Source organism: Sinohyriopsis cumingii, unplaced genomic scaffold, assembly GCF_028554795.1.
Source record: "Sinohyriopsis cumingii isolate HCF-2022 unplaced genomic scaffold, ASM2855479v2 utg000198l, whole genome shotgun sequence".
Taxonomy (NCBI): domain Eukaryota; kingdom Metazoa; phylum Mollusca; class Bivalvia; order Unionida; family Unionidae; genus Sinohyriopsis; species Sinohyriopsis cumingii.
The window spans coordinates 949,760-972,245 of NW_028315875.1; the positions used below are offsets into that span (position 1 = coordinate 949,760).

A 22,486-nucleotide genomic window follows, 5' to 3' on the forward strand; every position below is an offset into this window, starting at 1 on the left:
CCCCTTATTTCGTTCCTATCTCTTGAAGAATTCGTCAAGACTCCCTTCGTGGATGGACTCTATCACCATGAAATCAAATATCAAAGAAAGGTCAATGTCAAAGTCTTAAGAGAGGACGTAATAACCCAACAATATATGCATGATCACATCTTCTGACGGCAAACTTTGTACTCGACTTCCCCTATCTAGCCGAGAATTTCTCAAAATCGGTTCGACACATTTTCTTTAAACTATTCCAACTGTTGTAACTAAGTGGTAACCAATTACGTACTGAATTGATAATAATGAATATATAAAAAGTCGGTGTGAATAAGGAATAAGTATTCAAATGTATGTGAAGATATTTGAATCGAGAATAAATAACTGGTGACTTATTCCTTATTGAACCGGTAACTGGTTACTTATTCCTTATTGAATCGGGAATAAGGAATAAATAACCAGCTTGATTTCGCTGGCTCTCACGCCTGTCTATATGATCAGATGACAAGCACAAGCAGCGGGAAGTTAATTAGTTTCTCCTAGGCACACTGTTTAGTCGATAACATTCCTCCACCTTATCTCCCCTACCATACACTAAATCAGCACCGTTTACCTGACTACAAACTCCCCCCACCCCCAGCTATAAACCATAAAAGGGGCATTCGGTCTATATAAAGCTACAGGGACAGGGAAACACAAGACACATATTTAGAAACACAGGGTGTCACTTCTAAGTCCTAAATAGCAAGACATGCTATGAAAGTGCTAAGAGGTGTCAACAAATTATCTCTTTTAGATATATCGACGACTGTGTGGAATTAGTCGCTTTATTTCGTAATTCTTGACTTGCGAAGGGTAACATTTAGACTGTAAATACATCAAATGTAGCTGAATACACAAATGATACATGTTAATACTCAATATTTTAAAATGGATATTATTTGTAATTGTTGAAATGGACATACCGTATAATGTAACTTTTAACACATTTCACTCAAATATATACAGAAAACAAGCGCAATAAAACTTTCAGTCGCCGTTGTGTAATCGACAGATAAAATATACAAAAGATCGACATAAGAAGGGGAACTTCCAACCATTCTTTCTAAATAAGTAGATAAAACAGAAGATAGAAATTTTAAAACAATTTGGCTCAATATGCGAAATTTAACTTTCTGACAGACAACACTGACATTTAAACTGCTGGGTTTTTTTATTGAACTAAATTTTGTCCGTTATTGTGCCTCATACGAATACACAAATGACACATCTTCATACTCGATATTAGTTTTAGTTGTTAAAGCGGGCATACTCATTGTGTAATGTAACTTGCATCAACGACAACATAAAATAGCAGTATTGTGTAATGTAACTTGTAACAACAACAACAACATAAAATAGCAGTATTGTGTAATGTACCTTGCATCAACGACAACATAAAATAGCAGTATTGTGTAATGTAACTTGTAACAACAACATAAAATAGCAGTATTATGTAATGTAACTTGCAACAACAACGACAACACAAAATAGCAGTATTGTGCAATGTAACTTGCAACAACAACGACAACATAAAATAGCAGTATTGTGTAATGTAACTTGTAACAACAACAACAACATAAAATAGCAGTATTGTGTAATGTAACTAGCAACAGCAACATAAAATAACAGTATTGTGTAATGTAACTTGTAACGACAACATAAAATGGCAGTATTGTGCAATGTAGCAACAACAACGACAACATAAAATAGCAGTATTGTGTAATGTAACTTGCAACAACAACATAAAATAGCAGTATTGTGTAATGTAACTTGCAACAACAACAACATAAAATAGCAGTATTGTGTAATGTAACTTGTAACGTCAACAACATAAAATAGCAGTATTGTGTAATGTAACTTGTAACAACAACAACAACATAAAATAGCAGTATTGTGTAATGTAACTAGCAACAGCAACATAAAATAGCAGTATTGTGTAATGTTATTTGTAACGACAACATAAAATAGTAGTATTGTGTAATGTAAATAGTAACAACAACGACAACATAAAATAGTAGTATTGTGTAATGTAACTTGTAACAACAACAACAACATAAAATAGCAGCATTGTGTAATGTAACCTGCAACAACGACAACATAAAAAAGCAGTATGGTGTAATGTAACTTGCAACAAAAACGACAACATAAAATAGCAGTATTGTGTAATGTAACTAGCAACAGTAACATAAAATAGCAGTATTGTGTAATGTAACTTGTAACAACAACAGCAACATACAATAGTAGTATTGTGTAATCTAACTTGTAACAACAACAACATAAAATAGCAGTATTGTGTAATGTAACTTGTAACAACAACAACAACATAAAATAGCAGTATTGTGTAATGTAAGTAGCAACGACAACATAAAATAGCAGTATTGTGTAATGTAACTTGCAACAACAACATAAAACAGCAGTATTGTGTAATGTAACTTGCAACAACAACAACATAAAATAGCAGTATTGTGTAATGTAACTTGTAACGTCAACAGCATAAAATAGCAGTATTGTGTAATGTAACTTGTAACAACAACAACATAAAATAGCAGTATTGTGTAATGTAACTAACAACAGCAGCATAAAATAGCAGTATTGTGTCATGTAACTTGTAACGAAAACATAAAATAGCAGTATTGTGTAATGTAACTTGTAACGTCAACAGCATAAAATAGCAGTATATTAAAAATGCAGAGCTAACAAGCACAATACTACTTTGAATAATTTATGTGTAATTCATCCTTTAAAATCTAAAACCTCAGTATATGGCATGTAATAATAAGCACATACCAGTTGATTCAATATGTCAAACTTGAATATTTGACAAAAAGTGTCAACATATCAAACATTGCTGTATATTTCAACAGATAACATCTAAAAACTCGACATATCAAATTACTCATAGGACAGGCCCCAAAAATTTGGATAGTTTCTATCCAAGGTAATATGACACCCCAGCTGAATGGCCCTCTGCTATTAACATCCCAAGCCCATGCCTGTGTGAGCCTGATGAGTTCTTCCAGGCTGGTGTAAACTACTGTATGAACCCGGTTATTAGTTCACAGAACCTCCAAATATTGCAATTGAAGCAAGTGTTTGGACAATATAATGAGTGTCGTTTTATATGCATTTCATTACTGTACTATAAAGGCTTATTACTTCATATGATTTTTTTCTTCCAGCCACATAGAAACATTCTATATGGTTTTATGAATAGTCCATATAAATGTTGTTACATCCCACATTGTAATTTGTCGGTCTCAAAGAATAATGCACCTGCTTTTTTAATTTCAATGAATGTGCATTTTTAAAAAAAATATCACATAATACTTTTAGAAATTCTAAGATGGTAAACAAATGAACTTATGAAAAAATCATTTGCTATGCCCCATTTTTACATATGACTCTTCTACTGTAACACTTTTGTACAAAATATGTTTAACATCTATTGCAGACTGCACTGTAAATTAATAAAGTCCAATGAACGAACCTGATATTTATTTTCCAAATGATGATATGTAAATTAAAAGTACTGTCAAAGTTTACATAAACATTTCATACATCCGAACCAGAACACATCAGAGGTAACATCTGTGGTACGATATCAACTATGCGTCTATCCATGCTTATTACAAGATCCTAGAATTATTTGAGCATAGTATTTACAACTGTTCAAAATGCTGCGCTATGGGGTACACTGTCCACATTGTGTGTTATTTCCATTTTATATGAATTCCTTTTTAAGGTATGAGTCGTTATCCTATCTGAATTGCATTAGACTTTAATGGCCATTCAATATTTTCATCATTCCTTTCTAAGTCCTGTAGTACATTATTTGTTGTGTTTTACAACGTCTGGTTGCTGATCGCTAGGAAAACTTCATCTTTCTGGAAAAGAACACAAATTCATCCAAGTACACTGCTGTATGGTAAACAATGAAACTTAGATTCAAAAATAGATCTTGATGGAATGCGATTTATGGGTTCCTCAAAACTGTATATATAGATGCACCACGGTAAGGTATATAAATCAGTTTAATACGGATAATTAACACATAGATGCATGCAAAGTTTTTGTCCCAAGAAGAATGTATCTACTGAGGAAAATAAGTACTGATGTTGATAAAATGTAAATTGATCTACAATTGGCCATTTGATATGTGACGTTTGACCAAAACAGTCCAGTACAAATTTTCCCCATATTTAGCGGCTAAGTTAACAGTTTTTCTTTCAAAGATGCTGCCAGGAAAAATGAGAAGCAGAAATCTATGAGAAGTAAATATACATTTAAAATGGTCTAAAAATAATTTTGTTTATTTTATGAATAGCTATCTGATAAACCTTACTGAAGCATTTTATGATCAAATAGAATAATTTAAACTGTGTATAACGGCAATGTACATGTATGCATGTGTGGTGTGCTTAATTACAATTCAAATTCAACTGCACAGCTTGTTCACAGAGAACCCAAAAAGAAAGAGAAAGAGAGAAAAAAGAAATTTGTTGAGTTAAAAATGTTTGTATGCTTACCTTGGAGTTGACATTAGAGGCTGTCGTTTTCTCGGATTCTGTTTGCATGGTGTATCATGCAAGGCACGTTTCTTTGATGTTCGTACTCTAGTTTGTTTCGCACAATTAATTTTCTCCTGGAGTAGCTCCTCTGGTATTGATAATAATTGTTCTTTGTCAGATACATGAACATCATCTCCAAAACTGTAATAAACTTCACCGTCTGGACACATGGAAATACAACAGTATCGAAGAAGATCTGGCAAAGCGGCCTCGTGACACCATATAGTCAATAAATAATCTATCTGAACTTGAATAAGACTTCCTAAATTCCTCAGGGCACTTTCCGGGGGCATCCATGTTTGTGGATGTCGGAATTCTTTCACAGGCATTTTGATTGTCATTTGCCTTACTTCTTCAAAGGACAATGCAGCTGCATTGTAGATCTTTGGACAGTACAAATCCTTTAAAAAGGAAATGTATGCATCAATATTTAGCATTATGGATGAAATTGACTCATCTGTCTCATGGATTTCCATGTGAAAGAGTTTGAAAAGCTCAAGACCTTGATTGTCAATGGCTTTCATTAAAATCTTTTCGTGTGAAATTCCATAATGTCGTGGCAAAAAGTCATTTCCTCCCATGCACAAAATGATGGCAATCAGAGCCGCCGAATACTTCTTATTGAAGTATCTTTCAATACTTTCTATGATTTTGGAAATGTTGTACAGCTCAGGCTTTTGTTTCTGTAGCCAAACATAAACAGGGCGTGTAAAGGTTCCAGTTTGGTTTCTTTTCCAGTGGAGACTGATACCAAATAGGTGAATTAGGACTGTGTCGATATCAGCTGATGATACAAAGTTGACAACAGAATCTCCATCAGACAACTCAGCATCAAGCTCCTTCATCCAATCAAGCTGAGCCATTTCTGCTTCTCCCTTTCTCTGCCTGATGTTAGACAGCTTCTCCATACCAACAATTCCTGATTCGGAAGTAAATCGAACTCTCAGTGGTGTTGTGAAAGGACAACATGTGCAGGGGACCTCTTGGCAATGACATGCTGTCAGCAGAGCTTCACTGTCTATATCCAGTATAATATTTTGTTTAAGAAGAAGCTGATCAATGTGATTGCCTAAATAGGAACTTACAAGTTTCTTGCCGGTCGCTGTTCCCACAACAGAGGGCTTGTGAAATGTATCTTCACTGATCACCTCTTTTTCTTCCTTCAAATGCAAGATAGATATTTTTCCTTTAGAATCCCGCATTTTTCTTGTATGTGCTTTTAGTGTGTCTGGTGTGAAGGAATATTTTTCCTCACATATAACAATGTGACGTAAATTTGGAAGGTGTCCTATCAGCTTGTGAAGAATTGCCTTTGATACGTACTCTGAGTATTGGTCTCCAGTCGAAGCTGATGTCTTGAACTTCACACCGGCAAATTCTACAACTGAAGCTTTTGTTTGTTCCTTTATGGTCGGTGGAACAGCTTTGAAATCTGTTAGGATGAACTCATCTAAGTCTGGCAAATCGTCCTTTTGCTCACTTGTAGCTCTGGTATCAGATATTTTCTTTATCAACTCGAGAAGAGCTCTTTTCACACCAGCTGATTTATTTGTGGATGATTTTGTCCCATCTGGCTTAAAGATTGACTGACAAGTATTCATGGAAGAGCTTAGACAGTCCACAATTGTTGTCATCTTCTTTACTGTCCTTTTTCTTTTCTCCTCGCTTTTTTCTTTCATGCTCTTACATGATGTATTTTTTGGTATGCCTTTAGTCCTCTTGATTGTTGACCCTTTTGATCTTTTTATTCTGTTAATGAGATGTTTGGGTCCGTTTATCAATTCAATGTTAGGACAATCACTAAGTGTCATACCCAATAGACACTCTCTTGCTGCATATCTGTGAATCATGAATGTTCCTATCTCTTCTGTGGTTGAATCTAACATCTCTTGCTGAACCTCTGGATTCTCCTTGTGATATACATTTCTTAGAATGGGATCAAAACTTGATGACATTCCCTTTCTTCGATGTATCAGACCAACTGTTCTTACAATATGGCCCAAGTCATTATCACTGGCTTTTCTTCCCATGTACCTTTCTGAAATTTTGGATGCTATATCTTCATCTTTTTTCTCATCTTGCTTAATCTTTGAAGCATCCTCTCCTGAGATGACAGACTGGATTACTTTATGGACTTGTCTCTGCTCGTCTACTGTGGACATCCTTATCATTACATTGCTTAGTGTGGCCCCTGGTCGAATACATTTCTTTGCATCTCTGTGGTCAATCTCTCGAGCAGTGTCTAATCCAAACCTGACAATACTACCATTGTGAGAGGTACTGAATAGAGCATGTTTCATTTGTCTGTGAAAGTGACTTGATTTGTAATGTTCTATCAAAAGCCGTGTGCAAAATCCAGCATAACTGGAAGCTCCATTTAAGAATGAGAACGGAAGTGAAGACTTCACACCGGCCAGTAGTAAGTTGTATCCATCTTTTCCTCCTAGTCTTTCAGCAACGGCGATGGCTACAATTTCGTCACAATGCCTCATTATATCAATATGCAGGGAAAACGTTTTATTCTCAGTGGATGTTTTCTTAATGAATTCTTTCAACATTTGTCCCCATCTCAATTCAAGCTGGCTGATGGATAACTCCTGATCACACAAATTTTTTTCCAGCTCCTCTGCATGTGAATGTGGTAGCGAGTTGATAAACCTGATGATAACCGAGATATGCAAAGCTGCTGACAATCGCCAAACATTTCGCGTGGCTGTCTCGATGTTCTCGATACTTGCCAATTTACTGCAGTCTTTTTCAATATCATCATCTCTCATATATTTCAGTATATGAATGAGGCCTGATGTTTCATAAGCTGATATTAAATTCATGATTTTAGACTTTCTCAAGTGCAGTACTGGAAATTCTGGAAGAAATGTTGCATACTTTTTGTTCCCATCTATAAGCTTAAAAAGATTTCTGGCAATCTTGTAGTCAGGTGCAAACAGAACCTTATCATTTGTTTCACTCAGCTCAGCCTTCTCCAAAAAATCATCGAGAACCACTTTCAATGTGGTTATGTCGTCATCTCTACCACTGGATGGTGGAGGATGGCGGCATAATAGTGGCGGTGATGGTGTGTTGTTTAGATCCTGATACTCTAGTATGCTACTATCAGTACTGCAGACAACAGTTTCATCTTTGTTTGTCATAAATGGTATCTGTATTTCTTCAAGGAGGGCTTGAACATCTTGGAGAATATCTTTATTAGCACCAACTTTTATCCTAATATTTGAATATTCTTCCTCCTCCTCTTCGTCTTATTTTCCTCTTTTTTTATTCATTTTATCTTTATACATTGGATGTACATCCTCCTCATCTATATCACTGACATCAATATATGGTAACAAATCACAAGATACATTTGGATCATCCTGGATGTTTTTCATATCCTCGATTGTATCCCCATTACTGTCAACTGATCTAATGGAGGTAATGGCTCCATTAATGCTCTCTATATCTTCACTGGAGATGTTTAGTGGGAAGTTTTCAGTTCTATCATTATTACTAATTTTATCCATTTTCTCCAAATCATGAATGGCCAAGGATGAAAAGCTTTCATCTAGATCCATGTTTTCTTCCTGAAATTCTGAATTTTCCATCGAGGCCGCTTTGCCTAGAATGTTTGTGAAGGGCTGTAATGATGTAAGTCTTGTCCATATGTATTTCAGGCCCCATTTGGCTTGCTGCTGAAAACGTTCAAAAGCACACTCTTCATCAGAGGTCATCTTTAGTAGAACCCATTCTAGATCTTTTTCCAGCGGTGGTGCTTCCTTGCATGCACAATCTTCTTTTTCTTCACACAGTGGAAGATGCCATGTTAATACATCGTTTGAATCTTTTGGAATGCCTTTGATTGTAATGGGCAGGGTGCATAGTTGATTTATTCTCCTTTCACCAGGTTATGGGTCAGTTTTCATGGTGAGCTGGACCAGATTGTCCATGAAAAATATAAGATGGCAGTCTCTGAGACAAACCAAATGTTCAGAAGATGAGACATCACTTGCTTTTATATAGCAAAGTGGATATGGTTTCAGATACGTTTTAAAGTGACAAAGTTCTGGATCTGCAGCTTTCTTAAGACGTCTGTCTCCATTTCGTAGACTTTGACTCATATTGGTAGCTGATGTGATGGAAAAAACAGATGTGATCTTATAGTAGTTGATGAACAACTCATCTGTGACAATATCTTGTATGAGACCACTGTAATTTCTGTTAAGTATGTTCAGTGATGAATCGAAATGGCAATATAAAGAGGATAGTTTTGATGTGTAGAAATCATCTGATGATCGACGCCTGAGGCTGTCTTTGTTCAGTAGTGTTTGTTCTAATAAACACTGGAATGGTAAAGGAACGTGCAAGCGCCATTCTCTCATTATTTGAAAGTGGTTCATATCTAAGGGATCAGCAAGCCAATGTTTCTCCTCTTTAAAACACTGAAAGCAAAAGGAGTCAAGAATTCTATATTCCTCTGGGAGATCTTGGTCATCCAGACAAGATGAAAGTGACACATAATGGGGTTGGAGTTTTCCAGATTGTAGATGACTTCTTGCAAGAAAACGCTCACCAGGCGGAAGGCAGCCTTTGGGAAAGAAGAGTATGACAGGCACATAAACATTGTGACTTTTCTTCAGAGAGGTACGAACTATCAGAGACATATCATCATACATTTCAACATTATGTTGCAATTCCTGCAATTCGATACCAATGTGTACTCCTGCTTTATGTGCACACACATTTGTGCACTGAAAACAAATAATATTTTGAAACTGAGGAGCAGGTATGTCTCTAAGAGCATTTTCTGTGTCGGTTTCTATTTTCTCAGGTCGATGGATACTTTCAAGATGGATAGTAATTCCATTTATTGCATCAGCAGCAAACTTTCGAGCAACATTCCGCTGACATGCCTTCAAGCACAACTGATTGAGTTCTTGTCCTTTTTCTGCCAACTCTTTACATAATCTAAAGAATTCCTATTTACTTTCCTGCTCATCTTCATAGTCTGATGCTTCTTTCTTACAAAAGGAACTATAATGCCATTCGAACAATTGAATTTTATTCCATTCGCTGTCAGTGAACTGTGTTTTATAATCAATAATTAAAGATGGAATCTTCAGCCCTTCAAGTTGTAGCTTATTAATTGTTTCTTCATACAGACCCAAACTTAAAATTTCAACAGACGCTAGTTGTTGATAAAGGTTCCATGTTGATTTATTCCATTTGTTTGAAGATATAGACTGTGTTTGTTTTTCTAAGAGTTCATCACATACCACTTTGCAAACCTGGAAGTCATCATAGTGATGGAACATATATCGAAAGAAAGACGACAAAGAAACCAAATTCTTTTCTTCTCTCTGGATTATCCCAGTATCATGTCGCTGTAATTCTTGTACAATATTTTCTTTCTTCACAATTTTTTTCTTGTCATGAATCGAATGGTTAGATTTAAGGAACTTTACAAGATCATCTATGGCTATGAAAGTTCCATCTTCGATTTTATTGAAAGGTATTTTATTGAAAGGTAGAGACTCGAGTGATGGTATACAGATGGAAACCTGTTGAAGAATGAAATTATTTAACTATCTGATGTCAACAATTCTGTCAAACTAGATAATAAAATATAAAGTTAGAATTTTGGTACTAGATTTTATGTATTGGAAGATAAAAGATTACAAGTATGATTGGTCAGTGATATGAGAGATTGATAGAAATATAAACTACAAACACATATGACCATATATCAATTGCTTCAATTTGTTGCCTGAATGCTATTTACACAAGGCTGGTGTCAGTTATGATCCAATGTATGATTAAAGGCTTTATACACTTCCATGATCATTTACAAACATATATGCTAATTACCATAGTCTCTATCTATGTTACTTATAATATACATTAGGCAAAAAAGTACTACTATCTAATGATGATACACTTCTAATTTACCGACATAGACAATGTTATGCCTTAATTACTTCTTGCTGCAATTAGACAAATAAATGACCAACATGAGAATTAAAGCGACATGAACTCTGGGTTTCTTGATTTTGTGGATTTTGGAGATTGAACTTAACTTATTATTATTGAACTGTCAATGAACTTAAACTGGATTGATACATTAATTCTATAAACTTTTGCAAATGACCGTGGTATAAGGCTATTATATTTCTACAATTCCATATATATATATAAAGTATCTCAAATAGAAACTCACAATAGAAAGTGTATGTATGTGATACACTAACTGATAATACAAATTACTGAATGCAGGTAATATAGAATTCTTACCATTTCTTCTCTTCAAATTCTTGATGATATTACATACTCCTTGTCTTCAAGGTAAAACTGTAAGTATTCTTGTAAAAAGTCACAAAACTATTTAGACAATGTATTTAAAGCATCTGTCAATCAAATACATCACAACAACAGTCAGCTAATCTTATTTTGGTACAAAATATAGACCTACCATTTATTATGCCCAATACAATAAATATAGAAATCCCATATTTAAAGCTAGCTTTCAAACACAGGGAACTGAAATAGGGGCATTATAACTGGACAGTTAGCTGGGAGTCTAAAAGCAATTATATTTGACATGAGTGAAAGTCACACTTGCTGATAACAAGGTGATGACAGATAAAGCAAACTGGCAGGCAAGCAACAGAATCTAGAGATATTCAGACCTGGGGCCTGTCCTAGGAGTAAAATGGAAAGTTCAAGTAAAAAAAAAGATCTAAAATGTGAAATTGTAATTGTCGACATAAAACATAAAATTTTCAACTGCTTCTTTCTTATCTTAAGAACATTTTCCCGCAACATTGCTTCAAAGTCTTAACGGCCCATGTCATTATTGGAATAAATACAAACTACCTGAGGTGCAGTGTCGTTTCAAAAGCACCACCTCTTGTACATATGTAATAAGTATATGGTCTTTATAGTGTTTACAGTACGTACAGGGAATTTTGTTTACAGTATACACAGGAAAAAAGTGTTTACTGTACGGACATATAATTGTGTTTACTGTACACACAGCACAGGGAATAGTATTAAAAGTACACACAGGGAATAGTGTTTCCGTACACACCGGAAAGGTGTTTACAGTACACAGTGGGAATAGTGTTTACTGTACAGACAGGTAAAAGTGTTTACAGTACACAAAATGAATAGTGTTTACAGTACACACAGGGAATTGCGTTTACAGTACAGACAGGGAATAACGATTACAGTATACACATGGAATACTATTTACAGTATACGAAGGGCATATTGTTTACAGTACACACAAATAACAGAGTTTACCGCAAACACAGTAAATAGAGCTTGCGGTACACACAGGGAATTGTGTTTGCTGTACAGAGAGGTAAAATTCTTCACAGCACACACAGGGAAATGTCTTTACAGTACACACAGGGAATAGTGTTGTTTACAGTACACACAGGGAATAGTGTTGTTTACAGTACACACAGGGAATAGTGTTTACAGTACACACAGGTAATATTGTTTACAGTATACACAGGGAATATTGTTTACAGTATACACAGGGAATAATATTTACAGTACACACATGGCATGGTGTTTACAGTACACACAGGGAATAGTGTCTACCGCACACACATGAAATAGAGCTTGCAGAACACACATGGAATTGTGTTTGCTGTACAGACAGGTAAAATTATTACAGTACACACAGGGAAATGAGTTTACAGTACACACAGGGAATAGTGTTTACAGTACACACAGGGAATATTGTTTACTGTATACATAGGGAATAATATTTACGTAATGGTATGGTACTTCAGAGAATGTCGTTTCAGCTGCAATTTACAATAAGTAATAGGGATAACCTCTTTTACTGTAGATAACATAGCACGTACACGCTTAATGAAAAATCAACAGAGCGATTAACCTAAAAATGTCTAGAAATAAAACGCACTTTCCCAAAACTATTTCCACGGTAAATACATCCTTTAAGACAGAAAGTAAGTCAATTTCCTGTATATTTACACAAAACACAACTAACAAACGGGTGGGTGGATGGGACACTTAGCCATGCATCGAATACGATAATTTGCAATCAATCATTTGATTAGGACGCCATGTACTTTGGTGGTAATACTAAGCATATTAGCATCAAAATATTGTCTTTTTTCCCCAACAATATTAGTATTATTACTTTGTAATTAATATTTTTACATGTCCGATACTGATATGTTATCATTTAATGATAATGTGTACAAAGTGATCAATCGTTATTTATTTATAAAAAACATGCCTTTATTGTTACATTTCATTCGTTTTATATCCTTTTAAATTCCACTACCTGATTACAATTTGAAAAGAAAATATCATATGCAGATTTTCATTGTCAATGTACATAATTTATATCAATATAATGTGTGGGGATTTAGTAGAAAGGTTGGTAGAAACCGTCATAAGCCATATTTAAACAAACAATCATTCAGACTGCCCAAGTTTTGATAAGTGTTTTCGGTCAATTTTTTAGACGCTCAAATCTAATATGTCCTACATTGTACATGTTCTGTCCCGTTGTTTAAATGTGCGTTTGAAATTAGGTGAAAGGGAGGTGAATCCGTTGTAAAACGGAAGTAGGAATAAAGACCCACACATAATCAAATTTATAAACGCCGCTTTTAAAGTTAGGCAGACGGCAATGCTTGCTATTAAAGCAAACAGTGAATATCCCCATAAATGTTTCAGACTAGAAACAAAAGGATTTGAGACTCTGAATTCTTTCTCTATGGCCCTCTGTGGAATCCATTGGACACTGGGTGACAAGATGGCTAACCAGGACCGGCAAATACGTACTGTACCGACCACAGCCTCTGGGGTAAACTGACAAATTGAGGTTACTGTCTCCAAAAACATGCTCTTGTAGTTTGTCTTGTTGGATGTTGTTACCTTTGGGAAGACGATTACCAGGATTATGACGATGATAACGGATATATAAGGATACCTAAAGTGAATATTGGTATGAAGAAAGATGTATAACAGAAGGAGAGGTCTCATAAACATTTGCCGCACGGCCAAATTAGCAAGGTAAGAACTCAAAAAATCAAGCTTGCTTGGTGTTCTCACTTTGGTCATGTTAAAATTCTGTCGCTGAATAATTTTTTGCAAGAATCTCGTCGGTTTTCCAAAAAAAGTTGGCCAAAAATACATAGCGAGAAGAATTTCGCCTTTATTCCATCTCCTTTCGCGAATATTCCAGGTAATATAGTTATAGCTTGGAGCTTCCAGCAAATAAACAGATCCAGCATAAAGAGGTTTCAAAATGGCTGCTTCAAATGTGTCATGGCTGAGAACATCAACCGGGATACGTTCAATCAGTTTGTCCTTGGTGCCAATTACTTTGTCAATGTACATACGATTTTGAATCAATGCCTTCCCAAAGAATCCAGATTGACCAAAAAAAGTCATAATAGCGTTTATCATCGGTGTGTATGTGGCTTGTTTCATGTATTCTAAATGCATGAAAATTGTGTCGTATGGTTTGCATTGAAGTTTTATTGCTGGTTGAATTATTGCCCTATCCGGGTGTGTTGCAGCTATCTGCAGTATTTCGGTCACAAAACCTTTGGGCACTCCACTATCAGCATCAAGGACTAGAGTGTAATCAAATTTTCGTTTAAAAATATTATTTACGTCAGCAGAAGAATGAAATAGAGGCTGCCCGTAGGGACGAGCACTTTTTCCGTAATATTCCGGATCACAGTAACTATACGCCTCATCTACTCCTTCTGATAACAACATCAGGTCCTGGTACTAGCCACATTTTCGAAGAACACGACTCACGCGATGGATGACCATAAACTCTCGTGCATATTTGTCACATATATCGTCTAAATGCTCACGAACAAAGACTGTTGGATCTATATTTTCATACATCTGCCAAACATTGCTTAGGCGAAACGGATCCACAGATCCGTAATCTCCTTTTGCATATGATACTCCTTCACGAAACAATTCCTTGCAAATTAGGACTCTGTAGGTATCTCGTATCTTTAACTCGTAATGTTTCAATTCTTCCTCATTTGTTGCGCTCACTAGGACAGCAGAAACGTTTAGTCCAAGATTGCTGATGTACCCTTCGTACATTTTCTCAAAACATTCGTCAATGTCATCTGTACTCGTTGCCAGAAGGTTATAGTTCAAAACTACAGTCAATATGTCAGCTGAAATCTTGTTTTCCCTGCGGTTTCTCGAGACTATGATTGTAACAATCGTTTGGACGGTGATTTCTAAAACGGAACCTTGTATAATGCTTAATACCACCACCATTAAGACTCCATTTACAAAATTTGTACGAGACCAATCAATGTTGATAATGTTTAAGAGGATGCCTACTGAAGTGAGAGCCATCCACGTCGAAAAGTATAGAAACACTCGCACACTTTTCCCCATACTAACGAAAGCAGCTTATTTTCAACTTCAAAACCTGCGAATTAAAAAACAAATATGAAATCAATCAATCTCAGGCTAAAATTTCGTTTAGATTGTAAAACAGTATTCCCCTTAGAGATTAAATGTTGATCATTCTACAAATCTGACATGCTTAACATCAGGAATTGCTTCAAGACATTTCCTTTAAACAATATAACTGTAGTTGTGTTATCTGCTTCAAAAACTATCATATCACATTAGTGGCGTGCATCACTAACCATTGTGTGAATTCTAAATACCTAGTTGTTTTTGTTTTTCTTTCTAAAGTATGTAACGCACCTGTCACTTTTCTTCAGTACAAAACTGATCCATATTTAAAATGTCAGATTCATGTTAAGATCGGAAGTTTGAGATTTATAGATATCAGCCTACGCAATAGGAACCTGCTGCATATAAGTCAAAAAATTATTTCAGTGCAAGATAAAGAAAATTTTATATACATATTAACAGTTAAAATACTTACTTTTCTCAGTTATAATAAGTTACTATTACAGATGCTTTGTATTCCAGGTAGAGTAGTTGATACTGAGCAGATAGTTAAAACCAGCCTTTTACAAGCCTATCGTAGTCATGCACAATTTACGTCAAATGGTAGATTGCAATTTTAAACTTGTCTGGGCTTGATCCACCCACGGCAGTGTTCTACTCATCTGGAAAAGATAATTTACATGTACCATTCACTGGAAAGAGTGTTTATTTATTATTGAATGCCTAACTGATTGTGACACGATAAGCGGTGCAATCATTTCTATATTCCAACGTACACCATAAATGTTGGGGTTGTCACAATTTAGAAACGAGCAGATTTCGCAAGGCGTATTGAGTATTATGAAAAAGGTGTAGTCGAGGATTGGTATGTCGCCTATGACACATATATGTTTATATTCTAACAGATTAATACGATTTGTCACTAAAGCCGTTCGTGTAGAATGAACTAAATTTTCAAGCTTCGTGACTTCATTAATTCTGTCAAATAAAACGTCCCATGGGGTAATGTCCACAGCTGACATGATATGCACAATGAATACCACAAGCTTAAGAAATGATCTAACATTTTTGCAAATAATTTGAATGATATTCTGATTGTCCGTGAAAAGAACAGATATTTTCTTATTATTATTATTCATTCATGAAGAGTGTTATTTCTGATACCGTTTCTTATCTTATATTTGACGATCTTGAGATGAATTTAACTTGGACCACCAACTCAAAAAACGAAGCTTGAATGCACCTAACATTTTCTTGCGTCTGACTAAAAGGAATTTGTCCAATGCAATATGCCTGTCCCCCACCCCACCCCCACCCCCAATAAAATGGTAGATTGGTATATGGCGAATGCTGAAACAAAGAAACAAAATCAAATAATTGTGTCTCAGTAAATGTATGGTTTACCAGGTGTGATAATTGACAACGATGTGATTCTTATATTCACTATTATAAAAGCAAAACTGATTTTAACATTACACTGAAGGTTATTAAAATAAAATCCAGTTCTAAAGAAGAAACACTTAAATAAATTAGTTTATCATAATGGTTTTATTCAGCCTAATGGATTATTATTGACTATATTATATCCCAGTTAAAATATGTATTTTATACACCGTAAACAATATCTACTGTCATTTGAGAAATGGAATTTCATGTATATTCAAGTGCAGCTCGTAATTAAGGACTTGACCTGCAGTCCTGAATGAAATTATTTGAGGTAGGTATAAAGCCTTAATTAATTGCAGATGCACTTTCACGTGTATATGAGTTCTATATTACTTTATATGTATAATTTTTGTACATATATTTATACAGTAAATTAACATTAAAATGTAGAGATGAACAATCTTCAATGTCGATCCATATTTTAGCGTAAAAATGTACAGTTTATTATGCATTTATTGGCTCAGAATGGCCTAATTCTTCTTTTTCTTCTTCAAGTTATGTTGTTAGCATTATTCCGTATCATTGAATTTGTTCCGATTAGGTTGTTGACATTACTCAGAATCTCTGAATTTGTTCATTACGTTCTGGGCATTGCTCAGAATCAAACAGTTTGTTATGATTAGCGTGTGTGCGTTACTCATAATCATATAATTTGCAACGATTCGAGTGTGGGCATTACTCAGAATCACCAATTTGTTACGTTTATGGTTGCGAGCATTACCCAGAATCATTTAATTTGTAACGATTAGAGTGTGGGCATTGCTCAGAATCACTTAATTTGTAACGATTAGAGTGTGTGCGTTACTCAGAATCACTTAATTTGTAACGATTATAGTGTATGCATGGCTCAGAATCACCCAATTTGTTATGTATATGGTTGTGTGCATGACCCAGATACATTTAATTTGTAACGATTAGAGTGTGGGCATTACTCAGAATCACCCAATTTGTTACGTATATGGTTGCGGGCATTACCCAGAATCACTTAATTTGTAACGATTAGAGTGTGGGCATTACTAAGAATCACCCAATTTTTTACGTATATGGTTGCGAGCATTATCCAGAATCACTTAAAGACTGTGGGCATTACAAAGAATCACCCAATATTTTACGTATATGGTTGCGAGCATTATCCAGAATCACTTAAAGAGTGTGAGCATTACTCAGAATCACCCAATCTGTTACGTATTTGATTGCGGGAATTACCCAGAATCACTTAATTTGTAACGATTAGAGTGTGGGCATTACTAAGAATCACCCAATTTGTTACGTATATGGTTGCGTGCATTACCCAGATACATTTAATTTGTAACGATTAGAGTGTGGGCATTATTCAGAATCACCCAATTTGTTATGTACATGGTTGCGTGCATTGCCCAGAATCACTTTATTTGTAACGATTAGAGTGTGTGCATTACTCAGAATCACCCAATTTGCTACGTATATGGTTGGGAGCATTATCCAGAATCACTTAAAGAGTGTAGGCATTACTCAGAATCACCCAATATTTGTTACGTATATGGTTGTGGGCACTGCCCAGAATCATTGCATTTGTAATGATTAGAGTGTGGGCATTACCCAGAATCACTTTATTTGTAACGATTAGAGTGTGGGCATTACTCAGAATCACCCAATTTGTTACGTACATGGTTGCGGGCATTACCCAGAATCACTTTATTTGTTACGATTAGATTATGGGCATTACCCATAATGAACGATTTTATTCCGCATTAGATTATCTTTATTATCTTTTCCCTCTGAAAGCAATCACTGACTGATTATGATAAAGTTACTAATTTGAAAATAATAATTATTGTTATTGTGCATTATTATTATTGGTGTTTTAATAACTATTCTTATTGTGCAAGTCTTTGACTCAGACTGCCCGCTGACAAGACTATTTCGTATTGTAAAGAAATGTATATACGTGAGATATTTATTACCAGACAGTCTGTGCAATGTAGGCATTCAGTTCGTCCCATCGAGAGCACTTCGCACGTGCGCCATGGGATGAACCGAACTCACTATTTCGAAATACGACACAATGGAGTAAAATCACCCTCGGGTATCGTTGTACACAAAAAACGAAACCCGAGTATACGTATTCAGTAAATAAAAGAGTTTAATTCCGTGACACTCATACGCAGTGGGCAGGTCAGGGATATATATATATATATATATATATATATATATATATATATATATATATATATATATATATATACTGGAGAGAGAGAGAGAGAGCACAGGCGGCGGCGACCTAAGTGATGTGATATCGCATTATGGCCGCAAGCGAGGAGGGTCCGAACATTTTAGAGTTTATTTAAAGCATATCATAATTAAAACAGAATATTTAAAAGGAAATTTAATTTTGATAACAAACCTGTATTTTGCGATGAATATTTAACTGAATGTTTTCAGTGATACAGAAATTTGATTCTGGGGCCCCATTGTCCTCATTTCGCACCGGTTCCGCACAACCGAGAGAGAGAGAGAGAGAGAGAGAGAGAGAGAGAGAGAAAACATTTTTATACACCAAATAAAACGGAAAGCGATATCCCTTAATTCTACAGGAGAATGTTTGATAATACATAGTTTTTATAGATATGAATAACTACATTTATATTCTATGGTGATTCAAACCCGAGTCCGATGGTAAACGGCACCCATTGCCTCTAAGTAACTAACCCTATACCATCTCCACCTTGTATACATCACCAAAAATGATGCTACAAAGTCGGTCTTATAAGCATACGTGCGAACAGACACACCCTGTGTGTGTGTGTGTGTGTGTGTGTGTGTGTGTGATTTTGATTTTTAACGTAGCTTAAACACTTTTTCAGTCATATCGCTACAATGTCTAGCACCAGGGCATCATGCCGCAGACATAAAGCATAATGTCCCACCCTGTTACATTATCCTGATACCAGTCCTACCACTACTAACACTAACCTCTTAATGCTGAGCGCCAAGCAAGGTAAAAATTCCGAGGATGTGACAATATTTATTCAATCTAGTTATTGTCAATTATCTATGGATGTGTCATTATTGATTCAGTATAGTTAAATATTATGGCATGTAACATTATTTACTCAATATGCCCAATGCATCGGTGATAATTAACAACACGTACAGGTAACTAGGAGTGGATGCAGTAAGCTTGATGTTTACTGTTCTCTTCGGTCTTTAAGTAGTTATGCAGTTGAGTTCAACTTAAATTCGTATTCATCGCATGTCATAGAACAACCAGAGACTAATTATGTTGAATGGCATTCCCTTTTATTGGTGAATGAATAATACAATCAATTAAATTTTGCCATGGGATCTCGAATTCAGTACACGACTTTCATACCATGTATAGCAGTATAAATAAAGGCAGCTACTTTGGAGTGACCATACGTTTCCAAAATGCCAAAAATAACTTATTTCCAGCAAGTTTCCCATATAAGTCAGCTTCACCTATACCAACTGTACAGCTTACTAGCGCTCAACCGGACGTTTCCTCAAAGCTGTTCTCACAGTTAATGTCAACACTTGGAGTTAAAGGTTCCTCCCATTTAGAGTTGAATACTAGAGCTCCATCTTGGAACATTTTCACTGAAATCAGCATCAAATCATAGATACACAATTGTTTTATAATTGCTCAAAAGCAGTGGATAATTGATTATACAAAAGTACATGGCATGAAAATGGCAGCCCAACAAGTCAGCTTGGCAACAAATATGTACAGATATGTAACCAAATATTATTCGACACCTATAATGAGAAAGTATTCAAATTACAGAGACTGAGGACCAAATACGAGGTACCCTCAAGAGGTAAATGAGTGCAGTGTAGGATGGGTACTGCAGCAGAGAGACAAGCATTTATCAGTTTCTTCTAACATGTTCATCAACAAGGATAACACCCTCATTAGAATACACAAAAGTAATCATATTTAAGGTGAGGAGAGTGGTGCATATCTTAAAATGTGCTGTTCAGATTTTGGGAAATATTGTGAGATAAACATACCAAGCATCTGAATAATATGCTAGTTTTAGACAGCTTCACTTTTACAGCCTAGACAGCTTCATTTGTAGACAGCTTAAATTTTAGACAGCCTCATTTTTAGACAGACAGCTTCATTAGGCCACATCTCTTGTGATGTAAAGCGTACTTTTAAAAGGGGGTCACAATGTGCCAACAGTGATTCCTTGGAACTGCACATCTAAGCTGCAACACCTTAATGTATCCATAAATAAGTCTTTCAAGGCCTTGGTGAGGGTGAAAAAGGAGTGGGTGGAGCACATCAGTACTAGAAAGACCAACCAGAAAGGGAAGATAAAGCCACCAACCAAAAATATAATAGACTGGGTATCAAAGGACTGCGCTCCTGCATAGATTTTGCTGTAATCAGAATAATTGTGAGACCATCCTATTTTAATAATAAAAGTTTGCGCTTATGTCTGAATCTGCAGCAACTTTACATTTTAGAAACTGACATTTTATATTCCCATGTAACTTGGATGTGGTAAGCTTGTGTTTTCTGCTCTCTTTTGGTAAAATTTTTTAACAATGCATTCAATAAAATTCGACTTACAGACCAAACTCAGTACATAACTTTTAAGGCAGCTAATGCAAGAGTGATGATATGCATCCAAAATGCCCAAAATAACTTTAAGCATGTTGCCTGTCCTGGTCATACTTAGCAGCAGAGGAGGCGAATAGACCTTTTGCTGAAACGTTACTTTGAAAACTAAGACATCATACGAAGAAAAAAATATTTAAAAAAAATCTTGAACTAATTAGAGAAATTCTTCCACTTTTCTCTAGTTAAGTCACTTTATTTTTTATCAAACTTTAAAAAATTTTGTTTACCCGTCGGGACATTTATCTGAGGTCGCGCCTCCTCTGCTGCTATAGTTAGATCATTATTTATATATCAGTAATGGCACCTAGTGCTGAATAGTATACGGCTAGATTAGCCAGAGAAAGATTAGAAGCAATCAAAAGGTTTTTGCCTGTTCGTAATTCTCTTAGACAAAAACTTTAAGAGCGTGAAGAGGCACAAGCTGAATTCGCTGAAGATATAGAAAAATTATTTAAACCTGTTACAAAAGCTACTGAAAGAGTTGTAGACGCTACTGAAGGTCTTCGTCCAATGTTAGAGTAGACTGCTAAAGATACTAAGAAAATAAAAAAGCTTTTACAAACACTTCCAACTGACATAGCTGCTGCTCAGCCACCCCTAGCAGATGAAGAGATACTTGAAGGTATTAGTGAAATAAAAAATAGTCTTTCGTCTAAACTTAAAGTAAGGAAAGCAAATGTTAAATTAGTTAATAAATTTAAGGAAGGTTTTGTTCAAGAAATTTTAAATGCTGATGAGGAAGATTTACTTCGTTTGGCTTATGATGCTCTTTTTGATAAAACTGGACCTTTAAAACCTGAATATAAAACTGTGAACGATAGTAATTTGGTCAAATGGATATATTGTATATACTATAACGAAAATCAGGCCAAGATACTGATCTAAGATATGTAAGATTTGTTAAGGAAGTAATAAAGATTGATAGACAATCAGGATTTCCTCCTCAGCAAGAACCCTCTTTATGACTTCCTCCACCGCAGCAGCAAATAGAACGACAACAGGAAAAATCAATATCACCTCGTCGACGATTTCCTCAGCCCCCCCCCCCCCCCATATATTTTCGTCCAGTTACTCCCCAGCAAGAGTCTCCACAGCTGGAAGAAGAGAAAGAAAAGGAATTAACTAATATTAGAAGTACAATCAGACCTGAAGTTATCAAAGAAATAAGTAAACTGAAAAATCATGAACAATTAGTAGACACAGCTGCATTTGCTGGTGTTATACCAGAATATGTAAAAAAATGAGTATTCTCTTGACTATCATAATAATCTCGAAAAATGGCACGATGATTTATATTCCCTACGTTATGGTTTCATTTCAGATTCTTACAGTCGGCATCTTTTTGATTTTAAGAAAGAGATAGCTGATTTAATAA

At 35.4% G+C, this 22,486-nt stretch overlaps 1 protein-coding gene and 1 pseudogene across 1 annotated transcript; both read right to left on the reverse strand.

The window, feature by feature from the left end:
- Positions 1 to 3,623: 3,623 nt before the first annotated feature.
- LOC149774561 (uncharacterized) lies at positions 3,624 to 8,317 on the reverse strand. Its single transcript, XM_089945020.1, has 3 exons — positions 7,887 to 8,317; positions 4,548 to 7,709; positions 3,624 to 3,905 (listed from the first exon to the last, which is right to left on the reverse strand). Exons 1-3 carry the CDS (start codon positions 8,315 to 8,317, stop codon positions 3,887 to 3,889), a joined length of 3,612 nt encoding a protein of 1,203 aa, XP_089801146.1. The 3' UTR covers positions 3,624 to 3,886.
- A 3,042-nt stretch (positions 8,318 to 11,359) lies between these two features.
- Positions 11,360 to 15,008, reverse strand: LOC149774562 (uncharacterized; annotated as a pseudogene).
- Between the last annotated feature and the right edge of the window lie 7,478 nt (positions 15,009 to 22,486).